This window comes from Daldinia loculata, assembly GCF_022478755.1.
Source record: "Daldinia loculata strain CBS 113971 unplaced genomic scaffold F4817scaffold_26, whole genome shotgun sequence".
In the NCBI taxonomy this organism is placed as follows: Eukaryota; Fungi; Ascomycota; class Sordariomycetes; order Xylariales; family Hypoxylaceae; genus Daldinia; species Daldinia loculata.
The window spans coordinates 44,527-67,612 of record NW_026054880.1 but is presented as its reverse complement, the minus strand read 5'-3'; the positions used below and the strand labels follow the sequence as shown (position 1 = coordinate 67,612).

The following is a 23,086-nucleotide window of genomic DNA, read 5'->3' as shown; positions in this document are numbered from 1 at the left end:
TTTAAGGTTGTGATTAGATTTATATTGCACTCTATTTATTATATATCGAGGTAGTTCCTCCTAAGCACGTTCGCCATCTTTTCTTACCTTGGTGTTTGTGTTTGCTTTTCTAGTCAAGGCACAACATTTAAATTTTGTTAGAGTGGAGAGAGGTTCCGTTCTTCGTCGCCTTGACAGACCCACGAGTTGAGGAATCGCCTCTCTAAACTAAACTGACGCTACGCGGCTTGTCTGCAGCACGCTGCTATGGACATAACACTGATACGTCCTGATTCAACTTCACCTTAGGGTAAGACTGGCGAGGTCTCTAACTTACGCCATGTCGATACCAACCTCACGGCAATTTGGCCTAGAGTTGTTCAGAGCGGCAAGACGATATCGACCAGCTCTCCGGTATCTTCAAAAACCCGAGATTCGACAACCGGCCGATTCCTGTGCCAGATTCTTTAGATTCCAATCCGCTTTTCGAACTGCGTCGTTCAAGCCGGCGCCGAAACCGCCTCCTAATGCTCGTCGTCTGCGTCCCTTCCCCGTCCTCGCTGCAGGCGGTGGACTCCTCACCGTACTCTTCTCCGTCCTCCAACCTGTTTCCCACGAGCCTCTTGAGGTGCCCCGAGACGTAGACCCACCTCCCGACTCGGCTTCTAGCGACGATGACGACGGTTTGCCACGCTATAGGCTTTCAGAGGTCAAAGAGCATGGGCCAAAATCCGAAAGGCCTTGGGTGATATACGAGGACAAGGTATACGACATAACAGACTGGGTCCCTGCCCACCCTGGTGGTGAGGTTATCCTCCGTGCCGCCGGCGGTAGCATCGAACCGTACTGGAACATCTTTTCTATCCACAAGTCGCCGTACGTCCGCGAGATTCTTGAACAGTATGTAGTTGGAAAGGTGCATCCGGATGATCTCGAGAATGGAAGACCGCTGCAGGACCATATCGAAGATCCGTTTGTGGCCGACCCTGTCAGGGACGCAAGGCTGATGAAGCTAACGCAGAAGCCGTGTAACGCGGAGACCCCTGGGAATGAATTGGCAGAATATTTTCTCACTCCTAACGAGGTTTTCTACGTCCGTAATCACATGTGGGTTCCTGTCGTGGAAAATACCGAAGCCGAGGATCATAGTATCACCGTTGAACTACCCGATGGTGACATCAAAACCTACAGCATCAAGGATCTCAAGGCTCGATTTAAGCAGCATACTGTAACGGCTGTTTTGCAATGCTCTGGAAACCGACGTAGCGATATGACCCGCTATGCGAAAAAAACAAATGGTTTACAATGGACGGTCGGCGCAATCAGCTGCGCAAAATGGGAAGGCGTGCGACTACGAGACGTCCTCGCCGACGCCGGCCTGTCTCTCGAAGACCCGGGAGAGGATGCCCAACACGTCCAATTCTCAGGACTAGAAGCATATGGTGCCAGCATCCCTATCGCGCCGGTTCTCGATCCCATGGGAGACGTGCTCCTCGCGTTCAAGATGAACGATGCCCCCCTTCCACGCGACCACGGCTTTCCGGTTAGGGTGATTGTTCCAGGTCATGTAGCGGCTAGATGCGTCAAGTGGGTGAACAAGATCGTAGTGAGCGACGAAGAGAGTAATACGACATGGCAACGCCGCGATTACAAGTGCTTCGGACCAAACGAAGTCAAGCAGGATTGGGACAAGTACAAGGCTATCCAAGTGATGCCCATTACGAGCGCGATCACGCGTACGAGACTAAAGCCTTCAGAAAAGATACCAGGCGAAAATACCGGGGAGTCAGCCGAGAGATCTGTTGTTCAGATCGAAGGGTACGCCTATTCGGGTGGTGGGCGAGAGATCCAGCGTGTCGATATAAGTCTTGATGGTGGGGAGACGTGGGACCAAGCACAGCTGGTTGACGATACCAAACTCGAAAGAGGAAGTAAAGCATGGTGCTGGAAGAGGTGGCGGTACGAGGCCGGACTGTCCGAAGTTGCGAAAGGCTCGAAGGGTGCGTCGAGGACTACCCTCGTCGTCAAAGCTACGGATGACGCATATAACACCCAACCCGAGACCCACAAGAGCATATATAATATACGCGGTAACTTGGCTACAGCATGGCATCGCGTAGATCTCGACTACGCCATCGCCCCTAAGGATAGAGAAAAAGGCAGGAGTAATGAATAAATACCATCTAGCCCTATGGTAGGAAGACATGGGCCTGTTGGCCAAGGTTCACTTATTGTATACTAACGGTGTAATAAGCTTTGGTGTTCAGGTCTTATGAACCGACGCGATTTAGCTCGACCCCGGAGAATGGGAGTTCTTGGTTGATACGACTCGGAAACACAGTGTAAAACTTGTCTAGCATTAGACTGATTTAATAGCTAACAGGTAATATTTTAATATAGATTCATATTTAGATGAAGTCCATGTTTGGTAAGAACCGTGTTTATTAGTGGTAGTTATATTTAAAAAGGGTATATTATCATAATCGTTTCCTTAACACAATCCCCACACCAACGAAACGCCTCCCAAATACCCGAGTTTACATCCTTATTCCAGATGCGCGAGGCGGGTAAAACAGTGTCATATTACTGATGGAAAAGCGAGATCCATTCATATATACCTAACCATAAAGTGAATTCAAAATCGTAGTAGCCAGGGTAATTATGCGCCAGGCTGCGCGTGCGGCTTGCTGACGTTGTGACCACGGCTCCGTAGAGAGTCGATGGCATCGATGACGGTAAGAAAGGTGAAGAGAGCCCTATATAGTATATTAGTTAGTTGTTTCTTCACTACTTCATTTTATTGAATTGTGCTTGATCGTGAGAGTTAATAATAAGGGTACCCAAAGTCAGAAAGCATACCAAAGGAAGAAGCCAAAAGCAACGGCGGCCTCGGCGGAACCACAAAACGAGTCCGATCCACATTTGTAGGGCCCGCCGACGAAGACGGCGAGTGCGATTGAGCCGGCGAACCAAAAGATAGTGGTGATGGCATTAAGGGCGAGGGCTGCCAACCGGTGGAAAACGCTCGTCAGGTATAGCGGCGTCACGCCCACGTAGATCAGTACTAATAACGTCCATACCGAGTTGAATATCATGAAATTGACGCGCGATGGTGAGTAGCCGCCAAAGCCAAACCAGCTATCGTACCGACTGGCCACTATAAGATACGAGAAGTTAGCAATTCCATCTTTGTTGATTCTTGTTTTCTTTCGCTTCTTTAGGTTAGGTAGGGTATTATGTCTGGCTGGATACGGTTTATTCAAGTGCAAATAACATACAATATGCTGTTAAGCCAAGTTCGATGATGGCGAAGACGGCTGCCACGATGTGGACGATGGGGACAAACCCGTACGCCATTAGGACCGTGTTTATGGGGTTGGTGATGTAAGAGGAGTGTTAGTAGAAATAGTAGTAGCTAGTATTCGAACCTTTGTTATATACAAAGGATAAATGTTGTTCTTCTAGATAGTATGGGACTATGCGATTATGGGATTATGGAAGTGAAGCTAGATTGTTGGGTATGTTTGATTACAAGAAGCAGAGCTTTTAAGGCAGGCGAGGTTTATATGTATGAAGTATCATGGCCATTCATAGTCTAGCATGAACAGGGACTTACATGTGGCATGGCGTGGCATGACGGGGAAAGCTGGTTACGGCACATCCAAGATGCGATGACGATTCGTCCAAAGTGTGCGCGATTCGCAGCGGAAACTTGGAACTATGCTACGGAACAAATAGTGCAAGTGATCTAAGTGGTATATACCTTGGCCACTGTGTAAGTGCCATCATGTAAGTGACATGGATCTCAAGTTCTGAAAGCTCAAGTGGATGACGTGACGTGGACTGAACCAGTCGTATTTGTCCTAAGCGGCGAATAAGACGTAGACTTTGAGGCTGGGTTTAATTAGTAGACTGGTAAACTCCCATGTCATTCTCATTCGGCATTGTTATCCTAAGTTTGGAACTGACTTTTACAAAGAGAATATGTAGACAAAAAGTGCCAACTTAATGTGTTTGTCTTTCGTCATAGGGCGAAGAATATTATGACGTAATTGAGTCGATATCAAGCTTTTAGATCTGATTGCCTTATTGCCTTATTGCCTTATTGCCTTATTGCCTTATTGCCTTAGGTAACCGCAAGCAAAGTCTTTACCATATTCAGCCAATAGCTTGGCGCGTGACTAATTTGATTGGCCGATTAAGATTTAGCGGCTTTCGGATATTATAAGAACTTGAATAAGTACTGTGAGGCACGTGATCGTGATCCGAGATTTACCCATGTATTATTAAATTACATATAGCTGAGCTATGCTTAGCTTCACTGAATGTAACTTAATCAACCTATTATTTGCCTGTGGAATTTACCAATACCTAACCTAAGGTATATACAATTAAGTTGCCATATAATAAACTAAAGGTATTGAAACAACTTTGTCTTACATCTCAAATTTTGAATAGCCTAAGATCCATTTAGATTTGATACTGAATTGTGTGATGCCATTATGTTCATAACTATTAACATCTCGGTCAACGTATGAATCAAGCTATAGCTTAATAAAGGGGCCAATCCACGGGTGACAAGAGTTATCTTAAGCCCTTGAAGCCAACAGGCTATCCGGGCTGCATTATACTATATGTCGTATTGCTTTAATGGCATTATATTTGTTCTCGACGTCTTTCTCTTATAAACTAAACATATAAGTAAAACCACCTGCTCGATGCGTTCCAGTAGCATAGTCACGTCCTAATTCCTACATCTTAAAGTGAACAGACGTTTAAGAAGTATGCGGTAGCAAACACATAGAACATTAAATATGTCTAAGGACAAATACTAGATAGATCGGGTAAAAGTTACTTTCCCTCATCTCACTCGTTCTTATCAGTGCTCCCATCCCAGCTTTCATTCGTTCCGTCTTGTCCTCCCCAGCACGAACTTCTATGGTCACATCATTTGCCGTTACCAGCCTCGCTTGCGCCGAGGATCCCAAGGTCGTTAACTTCAACACTTTCATAGACGGTTTGAGAGAGGCTGTTCCTGATAAGTCGATACTAGAGTTACGGGAGAAACACCTCTTTAACTACAAAGAGTTGCTAGATGATCGTCTGTCTCCAGGCTGCATAGCTTTTCTCACAGCGCTATGCCTTCCACGTCTCAATAGAATGTTCTTCAGCGACCACTTCTCGAACTCGCAATGGGACTTACTATGAGATATCTTAGAAGAAAATACGAATCGAGGGGAGAAAACCCTGGTACATAGTGTTTGGGCTAGGCTGGACTCAGTCACTATACACGGTGAGGGGATAATAAAAGTATAGCTGTCTTACAGAACTAATTTTCCATATAGACATGCGTCACAATTATTACGCCGGCGATTATACTGCGCCACTGGCGGTGTTCGCTCTGCTGCCGGGAGTAAAACGGCTCCAGGCTTCCTGGCAAGTTGATCCCGAGGTGGTAAAGCAACCCTCGTGCCTTACGCTGCTTCCACCACATAGCACTGAGCTCGAAGAACTTATACTGCAGCCTATGTGTTGCCTCCATTCTTCCTGTTTAGATATATTACTGCGAGTACCCAAGAATCTTAGAGTATTTAAATTCGAAGTCAGAGCATTGTAAGTAATCCTATTAAATGGGTTATGGTCTCAAGCCCTGTTCTCCTTATATCTCTGGTCAAACTTAGCTCACATCACCATCAGGGCCAGTGACGATGCTCCCTTCGAATTGAAATGGCTAGAGCGCTTACTTTGTCACCAGTCCCACTCTCTAGAACACATCTCGTTTACGCATAAGTAGTATGAGGAAGACCTCAGGCTCGCCAGCGAAACCCAAATCGAACCCATGTCCTTTTCCAATTTCATCATTTTGAAGACGATAGAAATTTCACCAGCATTCGTCTTCGGTAGCTACGTGCTCCAGCTGGAAAGAAGGGGATTCCTCCGTTCGGTTGGAGTTCCCGACCCTTCGGCTTTGAGCATCGAATCTACAAAGTCGTATATCATAGAGACGCTCCCTAGGTCGATAGAAATCTTATCCCTGGTAATATGAGGGGGATTATGGGGCTTACCAAGCGAGGGAATTAGATGATTCAGATTTTCAAGGCCGAGAGGAGGAAGATGACGACGACGATGATAGTGGAGAGGATGATAGTGAAGAGGGTGAGGAAGACGATTACTAGATAATTCTTAGCATTCGGCTTGCTGGAATTTTATACTCGAGGCTTGCGGATTTGCTTTGCCCCTTGATCATACAATTTAAAAAAGAAATATTCCCGAGGCGCTTCCCGGGGCATTATTAGCTTTAGTTATTATGCCGATAAAAGAGCAGCGAGCCATCATATCATTTTCGTTACAAACCTTCGTCTTTTTTACGCGGCGTGTATTCCGTCGATGTAGTAGCTAATAGGATTTGACTCTTACGAAGCTGGGTATATAATGAGATTAAGTGTTCATAGGCCTAAAGCAGATACTACTGTGCTGACGGGATCTTGGATTATTTAAGTTACTAGAACTCCCTCCATGTTGGGGAGTAGAGGCATTCCTTATTTAGCAGCGGTCCGTTAATACATGTTGATTTTAAGCATCGATTATTGCGGTTTTCGATCATACGCTAGAATTCAGTACGTTAGCCATGAGGAACATCGAAGGTCTCAAAGAAGAATACCAAGCCTTTATGTATGTCGTATTTTTTTTTTTTTTCATTTTTTTCATTTATCTCTTTCACATGAGATGAAAGTAGGTAAACAACAATTTTGTCCCAGCGAATCATAACACGACATTGCAGCACGACCGTACTAGGATGCCACGTGCTTCCATACTGAGCTTGGTATGGTCGAGTTGAAGCATCCTGTCATCGATCTCATGTACTGTACATTGGTAAAGGGCATTTTGCTATGTATGTACTTCCTTACAAGTTAAAGCAAAAGACAAAGCGGATTATGTAGATTCTTTTAGGGATATGGTCCACTTTAGGAAGCTATCGCATTCGAAATTGTACCTAATGAAATACCTAACCTAGGCTAATCCCTGGTACGGTTGACCAGACAGGCCACTGTGCCAAAATGAAAAAAATCTGTAAGCTTAGCTTAAAAGGGGTAGTCAGCCACAGGTTAGCGCAATTAGCTCGATTTATTGCGGTACTTCGCACTTTTGTATGGGAAAAAAGGATTGTTCTTTTTAAATACATACGTTATAACGTTATATATAATATGCTTTAAAAGGATATGTTTATTTTTAATCTTTTATTTAATCAAAAGATTTAACTATACATTTAAATAACTTTACAATTCCAGCAATTACAACATTATAATTGATATCATTTTATAGCCTCAATTAAAGCGAAAATAATTATCTAAGTTGCAGGCTTATACGATGTATTGTTGTTAAGATAGGAGGTATCTATGTAAAGTCTTTTGAAAACAGTCGTCTCAAAGGGTATCACGTGTACGTACAGGTCTCTGGAATGATAGGTGTCATATATCGTTAAGTACCTCCCCCACCATACAAATTTACTACTATACACTTGTACTTTTGGAATAGTCCCAACCTCTTACTCTTTTTAAGATGCGCGCCCTTCTATTGGCTAAATCTTACACCGCCCGTCTGGCAATATCCTTATCCTTATCCTTATCCTTATCCTTATCCTTATCCTTATCCTTATCCTTACACCACATCTCTGTTACAGCTTCATATTCAATTCAATTCAATTCAATTTAAATGACGATGCAATGGCTATCTATCCTTACATATTGCTTTTACTTGGTCGCATACATTGGTTAAATACTATACGGTCGCATACAGTCATTCCGAGGCAAAAAGGCTGAACACGAGGTCTTTTTGAATGATCTCTGATATATGTATGTATGTACCTATGTATGTATGAGGCTTGCTGGCCAATCAGGAGGCTGTATTGTATAAGGCTATTTGATTAATACCCTTTGAGACGACTGTTTTCAAAAGACTTTAGATACCTCCTATCTTAACAACAATACATCGTATAAGCCTGCAACTTAGATAATTATTTTCGCTTTAATTGAGGCTATAAAATGATATCAATTATAATGTTGTAATTGCTGGAATTGTAAAGTTATTTGAATGTGTAGATGTGGTAGTTGACAATTGAATTGACAATTGAATTGACAATTAAATCCTTTAATTTGATTGGCCAATCCTTTACATGATATTGGTTAAATCAATATCTCTATTACAATAAGCCGTAATAAGGCTTGGAAGTACACATTTAATATTTTTTATATTGTGGCAAGTGACCTCCTACCAACTTTAGTTTAGTGTGCGATTACTTTTTTTCATTTTGGCACAGTGGCTTGTCTGGTCAACCGTACCTGGTACGCCACAGATAAACAGACATGCATCGTACTTCTTGATCCTATGTTTCTATTGGACAATGGCTAATCAGTCAAGGATCAAGCTGTGAGTACCTAGATATCATCTCAGCTTCGGCCGATCTCTACATGTATCATCTAACAACGCCTACTGCCTACTGCCTACTGCCTACTGTTGTTGATATGTAAACCGTGTCGGTAACCTAATAAATAGTCTTGTCCTCAGCTTTACGACCCTATTGAAATCTCAATGCTACATTCCGGGACCTCTTCCCGTAGTTTGTTCGTTTTGGTCTGTTATAAGCTTGTATTAATTGCTCGCTATGTACGTTAAGACAGCTTTGGTCGTTGCGGTCATCTTTGCTGCAAGCGAGGTATCTGCTTTGCCCAAGGTGCCCGAGTGGCGGAAGCCAAAATCGTGGAAACCTCCGGCCCAGCACCGTTTCCAGAATGCCGAGCTCGGACCCCGTCCGCAATACCTTGTGGCCGATATGGACGAAGGATGGCTGAAGAACCGGCTGTCCGCATGTTCTGACGTGGAAGCCCGGCCATCTAGGTTCAGTATCGGCCACCGCGGCGGTGCCTGTCTTCAATTTCCCGAAGAGACTCGGGAGTCCGTCGAGGCTGGCACGCGTAGTACTACACCCTATACGTATAACCTAAAGAGAAGATTACTGACTTGCTATTCAAGTGGGCGCTGGAATTCTTGAATGCGACGTCGCCTTTACTAACGACCGCGAGCTCGTGTGCCGACACGACCAATGCGATCTCCACACGACGACTAATATCGTCGCGACGGAACTGGGTGCTAAGTGCACGACACCCTTTACGCCCGTAGGAGACGGCACGCCGGCAACTGCTAAGTGCTGTACTAGCGACATTACGCTGGCCGAGTTCAAATCCCTGTGTGGGAAGATGGACGGCTACAATGCATCAGCTACCACTCCGGAAGATTTTCTTCATGGGACGCCCTCGTGGCGGACTGATCTCTACGCTACTTGCGGCACGGTTCTCTCGCACAAAGAGTTTTTGCAGCTGGTCGATTCGCACGGCCGGGATTTTACGACCGAGCTTAAGCAGCCGCGTGTGCCGATGCCTTTCGACGGTGATTACACACAAGAGAAGTACGCGCAGCAAGTGATCGAGGAGTACCGATCGGCGAGAATCGATCCATCACGCGTCTGGCTACAGAGCTTTTCGTTCGCTGACGTAGCTTACTGGCTGCGCGCTGATCCTGCGTTTGGCAGGCAAGCGGTGCTATTAGACGAGAGTGGCGATCTTCCGGGGTCTTTCCCGGCCGCCGTAGCCAATTTGTCGTTTTATAAGGATGCCGGCATACAGATTGTGGCGCCTCCGCTTCCGTACCTTGTCACGCTCGGAAAGGACGGCGAGTACGTGCCGTCCACGTATGCGACGACGGCGCGGAAGCTGGGGTTAAAGATCCTGACGTGGTCTCTCGAGCGCTCAGGACCACTCGCTCAAGCGGCAGCCGCCGGCGACTATTACTATTTGACTATCGCTAACGGTACGCACAAGGATGGGGACATGTATAAGCTTGTTGACGTTTTAGCGCGGCAAGTCGGTGTCGAAGGCATCTTCTCGGACTGGTCCGCTACTGTCACATATTATGCCAACTGCTTTGGGTTTTTCTGAGCACGAGACGGAAACTAGGGACGAGATGCTTGCAGCTGCGATTGTTGGTATGGCTTGAGGGGTCTACCTGTCTAAACGTCTGGCTAGACACGGCAGTAGAATCCGGCCTGTGTTTCAACGGAATTATGTAGAGAGGTGTCTCAGCTGTAAAAACAACGTGCTCTTGTATTGCGTGTCCTAAACGCGAGCATGCATCTACCTGTTAAGCAATAGTAGTTTAATAAGACTGCTGGTATAAACATGTAAACCGAAAGGAGGGCCATTCTCGTTTAGCAGTACGCGAAATAGAAAAAACTTATAGCTCCTCTTTTCTGATGGATAGTTGCCTTACTCCGGAGTTGAGCGCCTTAAGATGTGCCCATTTTGGCGCGTCCTCACCTAATCCCCATGCGAATACGCCGCCTAGCTTTTCCTTTTCAACGATGCGAGGGAACTTCTTAGCGACGGCTAGCGGAGTATCAAAGGTCCACCAGATAGCTTCATCTTGATCCCAGTAGTAGTAACCACCCCCAACTTCATCGTAACTCCCTTTTGTAATGGCTTTGTTGAACGATGACTCGACGTCTTCAGGGACGGTATCGCGCCACGAGAAGGACCCCGCTCGGCCCAGGTCAACGCCCGTGTCTGGGTCTTCCATATAACCGGTAGGACAGCCGATTGGGTTCTCCACGCACGGCGCGAGCTCAGTGCGGAAATACTTTGCGTAAAAAGCAAAGCCGAGGTTAATCTTGTCGCGTGTTGCACCCCTTTCCAAGTACGCATGCACAGATTCCAAGCTAGCTTGAACGCCGGTGTGGTGTTTCGTCACATTATCGCGGCGGTTCATCAGGTCGTAAGTCATGACGTTCAAGAAGTCGAGAGATTCCATAATACGGGGGACGGTCTCAGCTTTAAATGCGAGCATATCTCTTAAGAGACCTGGTACTGCTGCCGATATAATTTTATCCGGGCCCAGAGCCTTGCGTATATCGGCGAGAAGCTCTGGATATGCGGCGACTTGCCAGGTTCTCTCCTCGTTGGGAACCTTCTTCCAGTCTTCGCCGTTGCCTCTTTGATGTGTATTAGTTTCACACCATAGAAAACGCTTGGGCTAAAGGTAAAGTGGGGGATAAGACGTACGCCGGATACTCCCAATCAATATCGACGCCTGCGATGTGCTAAGCGTCAGCGGGAAATACATTTCTATAAGCGGCACTAAGTAAGGTTCGTAAACTAACCATCAGCACCCGTATCGTGAACCATGGCCGCTACATTTTGAGCAAATCTCGCGCGGCTCTCATTCGTACGTGCGCCGGTATCGAAACCGGCTGAGTCACCCCAGCCACCGATGGCTACTATCACTTTGGTTCCGGGGTTGAATTTAGAGCGAGCTTCACTAACGGTCATGAACAGAGGCCAGGCAGAGTTGCCGAGGGGACGGTTGAATAGGTCAGGGCTCATGAACGCCATGGCTACATGAGTGATAGGCGAGCTAAGAGGTAGTTCGGGTGTAATGGGATGTTGTCTAATACACTATCATTAGAACGAGAACGGGAGCTGGCGAAGCACAGCCTACCCTGTGAGGTACATGATGTTCCGAAGAGGCGTAGTCGCAGAAACCATCGCAGCAACCGAGAGGAGGCATGTTAGTGACTTTTGAAAGACAGTGGGAATCATGTTGACGGTTGACTGAGAATTACAAAAATGATGTTGAAGGGAGACGGATCATATTCTTTTTGGGGGGTTTAAAATTTAGACTACATGTACCTAGGAGGTAGATACCTGCCTAGGCAATGATTAGGTAGGTAGGAGGTGGATTTATATTTAATACGCACCTCCTTCTTGAATTATTATGTAGGTACCCGTCAATCTTGAAATATCAACGGCGTCGTAGCTGCCTTCTAAAGTTTCTCATCGTTTGTTATTTCAGAGATACATGTAAGTATAGGTACCTCCTAGGTTAGTGGATTTCGGCAGCGGGAGTTAGCTCTTATACCCTTGCACGATATGCCTCTAATGCAGGGGCAGCCCCGGAAGATATTGATCAATTGAGGTTTCCCCTATTAATAAGCTTTTTCGGTTACCAGTTTAAGGTCACATTGGAGATCTCGGGAGATCGTCCTTTTCACCCCCCAAATATCGTCAGAGGCCGTCGCCTACTTGGTTGTCATAAATCCTCACATCCAGTAACATCAAGCAGATAATAGCGGTTCTTCATCTTCTCGTCTTGATGCTGAAGTATCCTGTGTGATTTCTCTTGTCTACGTATTTGTCTAACTGGAATAGACTACGTCTAATATACAGATGGAAGACCCAGCCGGATGGTTCAAGAAAACTAAACGAGTGGTAGGCTACCGTAGTAGAAGCCCACTAGGTATGCGTATTGATAAACCCCCCTGCAGACTCACGCGTATCCCAGTGCTATTTGGGTTTAAAATATAGGTATTTATTCGATTTTCAAAAGCATCGAGCTATTCCATATCTTGCGGTATTGTGTGACGATTCCCCTCGTTGAATAGTTTCCCTACCTTTTTTACTTATCTTAATTCGAAATAATCTTAACTATTAACATTCTCTTGGAGTCGAGTATGTTGTCGGCCATTTAACTCGACGAGGATGGAATCCAGCCTGGATTTCAATGACCCGTGGTATTCGGAGATGACAATAAGCAGTAGTAGTGAGATCGTTGTCGCAAGGTCGGAAGATGTAGACGACGGGTTTGAAGATGCCGGCTTTGATACCGCGTCCGCAAGCAAGTTTGGGAGTGTTCCTTCGTCTATATACCGTCATGCCTACGAGAACGGCCGAAGAGTATTACCAAAATATTCGGATCTAAAATATGGATTACTAACCGTCTCACGATAGTATCATAAGTATCGATACGGAGCTTGTAGGTTGGTTATTCCTCCGACCGTTTAGTCTGTCATCGGTCTTTTTACTTTAGAGGATAAGCCCATGCATCTTATTACACCATTGCGCCTACAGCTTCATAATTGTAAACCGCTCCTCCAAGTATCCACAGCTAATATATGCTATAGATCTCATACCAAATGACGAGACTGAGCAGAATAGGGATGACATCAAACATGTAGCAAGCTTAGAGCTCACGAGGTAAGACTTACTCTATAACGTGACAACGAGAAGGATCCTATTACTCACAGATGGTAAAGAGGCAAATACTTTTTTGCGCCAATCGGTGAAACCCCCCAGAAGATAATAGATTTAGGTACTGGAACCGGGTCTTGGGCTATCGAAGGTGAGTTGAATCCTTAAATGTTACAGGCGTCGCTTAAACCTGTTTTGCTAAGTTTTATCGTTGGAACTTTTGTAGTCGCCGATATGTTCCCCGGCGCCCAAGTTGTCGGGTGCGACTTGAGTCCTATTCAACCTTTCTGGGTCCCCAGTAACGTCAGTTTCGTTGTCGACGACATCGAAGACGAATGGGTTCATGGCGACGATTGGGATCTTGTTCACATTCGTCAGGTCTTCTCAGCGATTAGAGACCCCCCTGGAGTTTGCAAGCAGAGTTTCAGGTAAGTCCGGTCTCGAAGACATCGCCTCTTATAATTTGCGTAAGCTGAGGAAAGTGACCAAAGCCATCTCAGACCTGGCGGTTGGATAGAAGCCCAGGATTTCGGCGGCATTTTGAAATGCGACGACGATACACTGCCTACAGAATCTCTACTCTCTGAATTTTACGACATGACAAATGAAGCGTTGTCTAAGCTTGGGTTAAGGTGGTCTATTGCGAACGACATGGAAGAAGTGCTTAGGGATGCTGGCTTCATCAACATCCAGTGCAAAAGGTTCAAATCTCCCATCGGCGTCTGGCCGAAGGTAAGTGAGAGAGTACTTAGGCCAGTAGAAATATGCGTCGTGAGTTGATCTGACCTAAATCTATAGGCCAAGAGGCTCCGCCTGATCGGGCTATATCTAAGGCTATCCTTTGCGGACCTCATGGATGCTCTCGCGCCCAAGGTCTTCCCAACGCTTTCGAAGTCGACAGAACAGATGGAGGAGTTCCTTGCGAGCGCGCACGACGAATTGCAAGAAACCAATGCCCATATATACCTTGATTATTATTTTTGGTATGCTCAAAAACCTTTGAACGATTAAGACAACGATGAATTCTATATCGTTATAGGTAGAGTCAAATAGCTATAAAGCAGTGAATATTATGCCCTGAGAAGGTCAAACAAAACTCTCAAGGTTCCATGGGTATATTTGCAGGTCGAAGTAGAGTGCCATGATTAAGGACTCCTTAATATAGCCCATTAATCAGCTGGTATTAGGTGGATCTAATGGACAATGAGGTTATAGGCCTGGTCAGAAAAAGGAAGCTTGCCATATTTGCGAGTAGAATTAGGGGTTGAGGACTTATACACTGTTCCGTATACTTTGTACAGTACCTTTTATTGGCATATGCATATAAACACTATCTCGTAAAACTTACATCCTACCAACTGCATATAGCTTCCTTATCCGATATCAATTTCTAGTCCTTTTTTTATTTTATTTCTTGCCCGTTGAGTCCAATTCCACATATTCCATCTTACACAGAGGTCCTTGGAATATTCACCCGATTTACCAGGATATGGGAAATATGAAGCAGATCTTTAATTAGAAGAGTTTCTGGATTATGTCAATTGCCATGTCAATTGACACCCGCCCATCATGTTCGAAAATCTCTGCACCTTACCTCTAAGCGCCGATCTCTTCTCCCAGGCCTTGCATCCGACAGAACCTCTCCTGGGAGTCGGCCTCTCGACTGGACACGTCCAATGTTTTCGCCTACCTTCTGCCGACCGATCGACCGAGGATGATGCCGACGTGAGTGTCCTGTCAGACGGTAAAGGCACCATTGAGACCGTATGGAGAACCAAAAGGCACAAGGGCAGCTGCCGTACACTGGCATTCAGTAACGATGGCTCAGGTTAGTCGGTTAGATTCTGTACTAGAATTGATAACACAAAGTTAACATGCAAGGCGGATAGCTCTATACTCAGCTGGTACTGATTACCTCCTCAAACACTTTTCTCCTGTAACCGGTCAGGTAGCCTCTAAGATCGCTATCCCATCTACCAAATCGGTCCCGGATTCACCTTCTCTACTACACGTTCTCTCGCCCCAAACGCTCCTACTTGCATGCGACTCGGGCGCCCTCCACCTTCTCGATCTAAGAGACGGCGCGCTTGCGGCATCGAAACCGCAACAGACGCATTTCCCTCACGATGACTTCGTATCGAGCATCACCGCGCTTCCCCCGTCCGCCGAAAGCACGAGCGGTTACAGCAAGCAATGGATTTCTACTGGTGGGACGACACTGGCCGTCACCGACCTGCGAAGAGGCGTTCTGGTGCGTAGCGATGACCAGGAAGATGAGCTTCTATGTACGGCCTTCATTCCGGGCATGGGACCTAAGAAAAACCGCGAAAACGGTGTCGTGGCAGTGGGAACTGGTACCGGGGTTCTTACTCTATGGGACAAAGGAGCTTGGGACGATCAGCAGGATCGCGTCGTTGTCGATCCCGTAAAGGGAGGCGGCGAGAGTCTCGACTGTATCGTGCAGATTCCCGAAGATGTAGCGAGAGGAAAGAAGGTGGTCGTCGGCGTAGGAGATGGTAGCTTGCGCATTGTTGATTTGGCAAAAAGAGAGGTCGAGACTTACTTGCGCCACGACGACATCGAGGCGGTTGTCGGTCTAGGGTTTGACTGCCAAGGCCGCATGATTAGTGGCGGAGGACAAACGATCAAGGTTTGGCAGGAATCGCCTTCGCTAAGGCCGGACGCCGACGATAGCGACGAGAGTGGCGATGTGGACGAATCGGACGACGACGACGACGATGACGATGACATGGATGAGAGCATAGTGGTCGGAAATGGGGCTAAGCGCCATGCAAACGGAGACTCAGATGATAGCGACTCAGATAGCGACGATGAAGGACCGAAACGAGGCAAAAAGAAACGGAAGGGAAAGGTGAATGTCGACCTCGGACCTCACGGAGCCCATGGGATTTTGCGATTCAAGGGCTTAGATTAGGTGATGTTATGTGCACCGTATATGCCATACAGAATATAAAGTAGCCTTCATTCTAAGTAACTAATGAATGTAAGTACGAATACTATGTAGAAGGTAGGTATACACGGAATACATTTACATATATTTTCACAGCAGTATCTCTCTTGGTTCCAACCAAGAAGGTTCTTGGTATGTCTAGGTATTCTTGGGGGACCTAGGTACCTATTGCCCCTTGTTACCCCGAACCAAGTGTGCGGAGTAGCTCCGCAATTAAGCACCGCAAGCTAGGTACTGCGGGGTACTCACAGTTAAGTACATGAAGTAGTGTAAGCTCCCGCCAAATGATGTAATGTAAGTGACCGGTGAGGGCCAGTTAAATTCCTTGTCATCAAATTACCCCTATCCCCCCCAATCATAGGTACTTTCCAAGCATTTCTCAAAAGGGGAGCCATCGGTTTTAATGATATGATCTAATATAATAATATAATATATAATATATAGGTAGATACCCGGCCAGCCTTCGGTCATAGAGACGCAGCAACCCTTTCGGAAACGGGTACGTCAACCCTCAACTTCATATCCTTGACTAGCTTCACCCAAGCAGCAGCACCCCGGCTTGCCAATTCTTGAGGCACCACCTCGTCTGTATCCGACATCCTCTGGTTAAAGAGCTCCATGCTTACCCAACCTTCAAACCCGAGACCTTGGAAGATGGCCCGCGATATCTGGGCAACGGGAAGATAGGCACCGCGTTCCTCCTCGCCGTAGAAGAGCCTACAGTTTCGAGACCAACTCATTCGTGCGGGCTGTGACGCGTCGTAGAATTCGTGGCCTTCCACTAAAGGCTCGGCAAGCCGCGCAGCATCGACCACCTGAACATAGAAAACCTTGCTGACATCCACTGTAGTTACGAGTCGAGCTATAGAGTCCCGTACAGCTTGGTCGCAATTCGGAGTGCGGCCTGTCGGCGAGGAGGGATCGGCATAGATACGGCCAGCAATATTGAACGTATCGAGGCAGAGACCAAAGTTGGGCCGGTCTACAGCCTGTACTATGTCCCAGCTCTGCTCCCACAGGTCGCAGCGAGTGCCCCAGCATAGCGCTTCATATACAAAGCGTATCGGTGGTTGCTGCGCGAGGCCCATGTCAGCCACTTTTCTAAGGTCGGCGACCGCAATGCGAGCATCTTCTGAAAGTTCGGACGACGGCAGGAAGTTGGACGGGATCTGCACGGTATCTGTACCAAGGACCCTTGCGAGTTGAAACCAAAACGTAAGCTGCTCTATGCGCTTGAGGTGCGCTCGGCGATCTAGCAATCCTTCGTAGTGTGCAAACGGCTGCAAGCATACTATTGCGAGTCCCCTCTCGTGGCAGAGCCTTCGGATTATTCGAGCCGCTTCGAGCTCGTTATCAGCTGTCGACCCTCCAGGTAGTTGCTGGGCTAGGTGTAGCAGGTCCTCATGGAAGAGCTCGATGCCTCTATAACCGTACAGCCGAGCCATGTCCAGCTTATGCGCGAGCGGATGGCCCGCACAACAGCGTCCGAGAGACATGGACGTGATGGCTAATCTGCAGGGCATATTGCTACGCATGGTGTAAGGGAAGGTCTGGTAGAGAAGATGGACTCCTAGTAGCATTCTCGAAGGATCTAACGATAGGCACCTAAATATTTAAGTAAAACTGGCTCCTAAAGCATGTCGATGAGTGTAGATCACGATCGACCGTCGAATCGATTATAGCAAGGACCGTGACATCCGTTAACAAACTGCGGCGCCTCCGAGTCCTGGAGACGAGAGTTAGGAGCGGGCCCCTGCGTCAGATGACATAGCACTTCCGAGGAGCCAAGTGGCGGAGATGATTTCTCTGAAGTAACAAGGGCGTCGCGTTCGATACAGGCTAAAGCTGTGGCCGCTCGTTCTGGTGGATAGACAAGTCACCAGTAGAAGGGATAAGCTACTTAGACTACGATGCTTTTGGGACAGCTACCCTTAGCTTTTCATAGCTAATACCACGAGGGGCACCCGAACAATGATTAGCCATAGTTAACATTATATATAAAGCGATTTCTGCTGTATTTGGGAAACGATACAGGTCGCCACGAGTAACAGCTGGCTCGGAGGCTGAGATGCAATACCTTCGTACGTACCAAGTCACGCGCCACTTAGGTGATTAATTAGCCCAGGTGAGACATGTCTCCTAGCGGGTTGAAATTAAAGCAAACGGTCCACGGGTGATTACATATGACAAGCGGCATTCTAGAGATCTGGTTACATTGCACGTTTTGTCGGTCGTAGAACGAACATTCTCTGACACGGAAGTGAAGAATAAGCGAGGAAAAGACTGGAAGTGCAACTTGAGCACTATGAAGTAGGCTTGCTTGATATTAAGATCGTACGAAGCGTTCCGGGTATGGTATATCATCTTGATCGTGTAAGGAGTAAACAGAGAAGACAGTTACTTCTACGTCTATTTACTAGACTCGATTCGCACGTTATGTTTCATTATTGTTCTCGACGCGCACCGTCCTTGAAAAGTACCCAAGACTCGGTCACGGCATATAACCCAGACAGTTATGTCTTACACAGACCCGTCGTCAGTGTTACCTAGGTACCGAGGCTACTAATGTCCCACACCGTATTACTGTGAATTATTTATGTATACATGTTGTTTTTGGGGGACCTACAAAGTACCTCTTACCTATAACACTGTACATACCTGTATCAGGGAGGCGAATAACAGTGCTACAGTAATAATCTAGTGTAACATAGCAGTTTAGAGTCGTCTACCAGATCTCTACTTGATTTTGAAGCGAGCAGGAGAAAGCACATACGTCGAGCAGCCGATTATGCTGAGTAAAAGGTAATGAATTTATCCTGTAGGATTTTTTATGATCCAAGCTCCAAGCTTTGGTCTTAGGAGTATTGCGGCTGCTCTTAGAAAACGATACCCTTCGAATTGACAGCCGTTAAATCTAAAGTTCGAAGTGGCTTCTCGAGCTCTTAAGGCACGGCCACTGGGATTTTTGTCATCTTTTCCGGACGACGCCTAGCCCTATGTAGAGGTATTAAATAATGATGTATCATTTCATAGATAATATCCAGCCCTGCCTAAATTAAGTAGTTATATAGTTCCTATGTTGAGGTCGACATAGATAATTCACCTAGGTAATTGAGAATGACGGATTAATAGTTGGCTGGGAGGCAGGTATATAGCTAAGGTATCCCTTACGCCGCGACTGCTACATATAGCTCTCGAGTATAAGCATAAAGTATATCGTCAAGCATATAACGCCTTCACAAAATAAACCCAACCGCAAGGCGGCGAAAGGCGACGAGCCCGGAGCACGGCGTCATAGGCCGGAGACACCCGCACCGGAATTCGCGGTGATCCTGCATGTCTCGGGTGATTCGCCGTGGGAGCTAAAACAAAGAGCCGCCTTCTTAACAGAGCATCTACTGTCCTATGGCTGTCATGTGGGCGTAAGAGTAGAGGGACACACTCAATACTAGGCTTAACACTAATATCAGTTCTTGATACAAAAAAGTAGCCCTTATCTAGATGGAGAGACTATAATAAGGCGTATTGTTATCATGTGTTATTACTATCTGTTTTATGTAGGTACATAAGGTAATTCAGCCTTCTATCAACTGTTCTATCAGATATGTATAACTATCAGATATATCAGATACCGCAGAGCCAAAGTCGACTAGCGCAAGCCGGGGGGCGACAGGGGTTTATGGGGGTGGCTCTCCACTTTGTTCCCTTCTTATCTATAACCAGTCAGCGTTTGTTGTCCTAGCTATCAGAAGGATTTTATCAATTCAGCTCTTTTCATTCCGGATTATGAATGGCCAATTGATTCGGATATAACATCCGAGATGAGCAAGATAGAGGTAGCTACCTAGGTAAGCTACCTGTAGGCATGGGGTTCCACTGACTGATATCTCTGACAAACGGAAGCGTCAAAGTCTCGGTTTTGAATTTCAGCTACACCAAATTTTTTTTTTTTAAATAAAAATTTAAAGAGGCGTATTCCTTGAGCTGCAGACGGCCTACAGCGTAACTAGTCAGATGATAATATCGGTTAGCTCCGCTATACCATCTCGCTAATATACTCTTTTGCTATCAGGCGCATACCGTGAGATCAGAGTTAGCTCTAGATACGCGCGGCGTGGTAAACAAGATAAAATAGGAAAATTTTTGGCACCTCCATGATGATCCTTGCTATTTACTAATAAAGCAGCCCTGCTCCTCCAGCAACTTTAAGTTCCAAGGTTAGCAAGATTGCTTAAGTGCTTGCTTAGCTTTCATCTCGCATTTAATAACGTATGCGTATGAGGCTTTTGCCCTGTCAGACTTTGCTCGAAATACCATCTCGTCTGCGCACTCGAGCCTCCGAACGTAGTATCGCCCGAAATAATAAGTTCGCCGACGACGAGCTCCGATTACACCGGTGACACTAAACCGGATAATGAGACTCGAACGGGATCTGTATACCTTGACTACCTCCTACCTTACTTAGGCAATATCTTGGTATCTACTGTACCCATCTCTGGTATACATACCACTTCTCGAGTTTTACTCTTAGAATTTCCTCCCTACTTGCGTCCTCAATTCCCAGTCGTCCAAAATGGACGAGGATCAGGGCCCATCCCAAATCGTGCCTCAACACGAACCGAAAAAGACCTTGAGCAGCCGACTTAATGGAGTCAAGAAGACGTTCTTCACGAAACAAGGGCTTGTGGGCGACTACGATTATGCCTTTCTTCTCAGGCCAAATCTACCGTTTATGAAAAGGTCTCGACAAGCTTCACCTTTCTTCGGCCTCAACGATAAGATGCCAGTCGTTTTGGCACTTGTCCTTGGCCTCCAGCATGCCCTAGCGATGTTGGCTGGAATTATCACACCTCCCATTCTCATGTCGGGATCAACCGGTGTTAACTTCCCTGTCGATATGCAGCAGTATCTAGTCTCCACAGCCCTGATCGTCTCTGGTATACTCTCTATGATCCAGATCACTAGATTTCACATCTACAAGACGCCGTGGGTAGCCCTACTCCCCCCCCAGTGTTGCATTTGTTATCGCGACAGAATTCTCTTCCACGCTCACGTAAATGAGACTTACTAGCGCATATAGATATTATATTGGAACAGGACTTATCTCCGTTGTCGGTATCTCATTTTCCATCATCCCCGTCGCCCAGGGGGCGTTTGCGCAAATGTACGCCAATGGTTTCTGTCCGACTGACGCGGACGGCACGAAGCTCCCATGTCCCGATGCTTACGGCGCGCTTCTCGGGACCGCGGCGGCGTGCGCTCTCATCGAAGTGCTCATCGCTTTTATACCGCCTAGCATCATGCTGAGAATTTTTCCTCCCATCGTTACCGGTCCGACGGTGATGGTAAGCCTACTGCGCTTCCGGGTTGAGCATCTCGCTAATTTTCTATAAAGTTGATTGGAATCAGCCTCATCGAAACTGGTTTTAAGAACTGGGCCGGAGGCAGCGGGCCTTGCGCGGACGCCACGCACGCAGCGTTCTTTGATGTCTGCCCCAATGTAGGCGCCCCTCACGCCTTGCCATGGGGGTCGCCAGAGTATCTAGGTAGGCTACTATACTCATCAACGTAAAGAGAATTATTAGTATTGATATGCATACTACTAGGTCTTGGTTTCTCCGTCTTTCTCACAGTAATTCTCTGCGAACGCTTCGGTGCTCCGATCATGAAGTCTACGAGCGTCATAATCGGTCTCCTCGTCGGCTGCATTATCGCCGCTGCGACGGGTTACTTTGACCGTTCGGGAATCGATGCCGCCCCGGTCGCCTCTTTCGTATGGGTTCACACGTTTAAGCTTACCGTGTATGGACCCCTAGTCCTACCTGTGCTGGCAGTTTTCATCATCTGTGCGTGCGAGTCTATCGGTGATATTACGGCTACATGCGACGTGTCGCGCCTCGAAGTAGAAGGAAGGATGTACGAATCCCGTATCCAAGGTGGTGTGCTGGCCGACGGCCTGAACGGCATCCTCGCTGCTCTTATGACGATTACGCCCATGTCTACCTTTGCCCAAAATAACGGGGTCATCGCTCTTACGCGCTGTGCGAATCGGACTGCCGGATACTGCTGCTGGTACGTCTTCTTTGATTTTGACTTTTGGGTTTTTATCTTTTTTTTATATCTTTCTTCTTTTTTATCAATCTTGGTACTAACGGTTGGGTGGGAAAAGCTTCTTCCTTATAATAATGGGCGTTTTTGCGAAATTCGCCGCCGCTCTCGTCGCTATTCCTTCTCCCGTGCTCGGGGGTATGACTACGTTTCTATTCTGTTCGGTAGCCGTATCGGGCATAGCAATCATATCAAGAGGAGTCCCGTTTACCCGTCGAAATCGATTCATCCTGACTGCCGGATTGTCGATCGGATATGGAGGTTAGTTTCGTTCCCCTCGCCCCTCGCCCCTCGCCCCTCGCCCCTTAACCTCTCTTCAGCCCTCTATATGGGGTATGTTTACGGAGTATGCTAACGAGAAGAAAATAGCGACTTTGGTTCCGACCTATTTTGCAAATGTATTCAGCTATAGCGGCGACAATAGAAGTCTTCAAGGATTCCTGGATGCTATCGTGTTGATTATGGAGACAGGTTTTGCCGTTACCGCGTTCGTCTGCATCATCCTCAATCTCGCGTTAGAAGAGGAGATAGAAGAGACGGACGAAAAGTTGGTGGCTACCGACGAGCCCATAGCGTCTAAGGGTATAGTCACCAATCGTCAGAGCCTAGATAGTAGCAGGAATGCCTCGGGTCATGAGAAACATGGTTGATCAATACCGGCGGCGTGCGTTTTTATATTGTACCTGAGATATCTAGGTTAGGTAGGTTAGGTACCAATGTATAATGGCGAATGTTTGAATACATACGAGTATCTTTTTTATCATTTCATGAATATGAATAAACACCCTTATCAGCTATGTAATTAGGTACTTCACGTATATATGTATGTCCATTTTATTGCTTTTAGTTGTCTACCTCGTATAAGTTCGAATCTTGGTATAAGTGGATCGTACCTAAAGTGTGTCGATGTTCATATCGAGGTTTATACGCTATCGCTATCGGATAGCCTACA

At 46.6% G+C, this 23,086-nt stretch overlaps 9 protein-coding genes across 9 annotated transcripts; 6 read left to right on the top strand and 3 right to left on the bottom strand.

The window, feature by feature from the left end:
- Nucleotides 1-53: 53 nt before the first annotated feature.
- On the top strand, nucleotides 54-2,391 carry F4817DRAFT_114098 (Oxidoreductase, molybdopterin-binding domain-containing protein). Its single transcript, XM_049297518.1, has one exon. It carries the CDS (start codon nucleotides 320-322, stop codon nucleotides 2,153-2,155), a length of 1,836 nt encoding a protein of 611 aa, XP_049158747.1. The 5' UTR covers nucleotides 54-319; the 3' UTR covers nucleotides 2,156-2,391.
- A 1-nt stretch (nucleotide 2,392) lies between these two features.
- On the bottom strand, nucleotides 2,393-3,996 carry F4817DRAFT_114105 (marvel domain-containing protein). Its single transcript, XM_049297519.1, has 3 exons — nucleotides 3,258-3,996; nucleotides 2,839-3,136; nucleotides 2,393-2,735 (listed from the first exon to the last, which is right to left on the bottom strand). Exons 1-3 carry the CDS (start codon nucleotides 3,334-3,336, stop codon nucleotides 2,639-2,641), a joined length of 474 nt encoding a protein of 157 aa, XP_049158746.1. The 5' UTR covers nucleotides 3,337-3,996; the 3' UTR covers nucleotides 2,393-2,638.
- Nucleotides 3,997-5,555: 1,559 nt separating this feature from the next.
- F4817DRAFT_338183 (uncharacterized protein) lies at nucleotides 5,556-6,287 on the top strand (the record flags this gene model as incomplete). The annotated part of the gene is made up of 1 exon (XM_049303390.1): nucleotides 5,556-6,287. A coding segment is annotated over exon 1 (202 nt), but the record flags the coding sequence as incomplete, so codon positions are not given.
- A 2,354-nt stretch (nucleotides 6,288-8,641) lies between these two features.
- On the top strand, nucleotides 8,642-9,971 carry F4817DRAFT_316102 (glycerophosphoryl diester phosphodiesterase family protein; the record flags this gene model as incomplete). Its single annotated transcript, XM_049300626.1, has 2 exons — nucleotides 8,642-8,954; nucleotides 9,010-9,971. 2 exons carry the CDS (start codon nucleotides 8,642-8,644, stop codon nucleotides 9,969-9,971), a joined length of 1,275 nt encoding a protein of 424 aa, XP_049158744.1.
- A 295-nt stretch (nucleotides 9,972-10,266) lies between these two features.
- F4817DRAFT_316101 (glycoside hydrolase family 18 protein) lies at nucleotides 10,267-11,627 on the bottom strand (the record flags this gene model as incomplete). Its single annotated transcript, XM_049300625.1, has 4 exons — nucleotides 10,267-11,020; nucleotides 11,091-11,118; nucleotides 11,189-11,475; nucleotides 11,527-11,627. The coding sequence occupies 4 exons, from the start codon at nucleotides 11,625-11,627 to the stop codon at nucleotides 10,267-10,269; spliced, it is 1,170 nt and encodes a 389-aa protein (XP_049158743.1).
- A 981-nt stretch (nucleotides 11,628-12,608) lies between these two features.
- F4817DRAFT_365413 (S-adenosyl-L-methionine-dependent methyltransferase) lies at nucleotides 12,609-14,369 on the top strand (the record flags this gene model as incomplete). The annotated part of the gene is made up of 6 exons (XM_049306864.1): nucleotides 12,609-12,761; nucleotides 12,964-13,061; nucleotides 13,121-13,206; nucleotides 13,282-13,483; nucleotides 13,547-13,787; nucleotides 13,854-14,369. The coding sequence occupies 6 exons, from the start codon at nucleotides 12,609-12,611 to the stop codon at nucleotides 14,064-14,066; spliced, it is 993 nt and encodes a 330-aa protein (XP_049158742.1). The 3' UTR covers nucleotides 14,067-14,369.
- Nucleotide 14,370: 1 nt separating this feature from the next.
- F4817DRAFT_113983 (WD40 repeat-like protein) lies at nucleotides 14,371-16,125 on the top strand. The gene is made up of 2 exons (XM_049297517.1): nucleotides 14,371-14,883; nucleotides 14,945-16,125. Exons 1-2 carry the CDS (start codon nucleotides 14,625-14,627, stop codon nucleotides 15,988-15,990), a joined length of 1,305 nt encoding a protein of 434 aa, XP_049158741.1. The 5' UTR covers nucleotides 14,371-14,624; the 3' UTR covers nucleotides 15,991-16,125.
- Nucleotides 16,126-16,182: 57 nt separating this feature from the next.
- Nucleotides 16,183-18,049, bottom strand: F4817DRAFT_338167 (xylose isomerase-like protein). The gene has a single exon (XM_049303389.1). The coding sequence runs from the start codon at nucleotides 17,604-17,606 to the stop codon at nucleotides 16,494-16,496; it is 1,113 nt and encodes a 370-aa protein (XP_049158740.1). The 5' UTR covers nucleotides 17,607-18,049; the 3' UTR covers nucleotides 16,183-16,493.
- A 2,550-nt stretch (nucleotides 18,050-20,599) lies between these two features.
- Nucleotides 20,600-22,784, top strand: F4817DRAFT_316097 (Xanthine/uracil permease; the record flags this gene model as incomplete). The annotated part of the gene is made up of 6 exons (XM_049300624.1): nucleotides 20,600-21,012; nucleotides 21,107-21,371; nucleotides 21,422-21,572; nucleotides 21,633-22,098; nucleotides 22,196-22,395; nucleotides 22,504-22,784. The coding sequence occupies 6 exons, from the start codon at nucleotides 20,600-20,602 to the stop codon at nucleotides 22,782-22,784; spliced, it is 1,776 nt and encodes a 591-aa protein (XP_049158739.1).
- Between the last annotated feature and the right edge of the window lie 302 nt (nucleotides 22,785-23,086).

Coding starts and splice junctions, on each gene's coding strand:
- F4817DRAFT_338167 (XM_049303389.1), bottom strand. CDS start 17,606: ATGCTACTAGGAGTCCATCTTCTCTACCAGACCTTCCCTTACACCATG.
- F4817DRAFT_114098 (XM_049297518.1), top strand. CDS start 320: ATGTCGATACCAACCTCACGGCAATTTGGCCTAGAGTTGTTCAGAGCG.
- F4817DRAFT_113983 (XM_049297517.1), top strand. CDS start 14,625: ATGTTCGAAAATCTCTGCACCTTACCTCTAAGCGCCGATCTCTTCTCC. Junction 14,884..14,944: donor ATTCAGTAACGATGGCTCAG/GTTAGTCGGTTA, acceptor CAAGGCGGATAG/CTCTATACTCAGCTGGTACT.
- F4817DRAFT_114105 (XM_049297519.1), bottom strand. CDS start 3,336: ATGGCGTACGGGTTTGTCCCCATCGTCCACATCGTGGCAGCCGTCTTC. Junction 3,137..3,257: donor ACTTGGCTTAACAGCATATT/GTATGTTATTTG, acceptor CGTATCTTATAG/TGGCCAGTCGGTACGATAGC. Junction 2,736..2,838: donor GCTTTTGGCTTCTTCCTTTG/GTATGCTTTCTG, acceptor TATACTATATAG/GGCTCTCTTCACCTTTCTTA.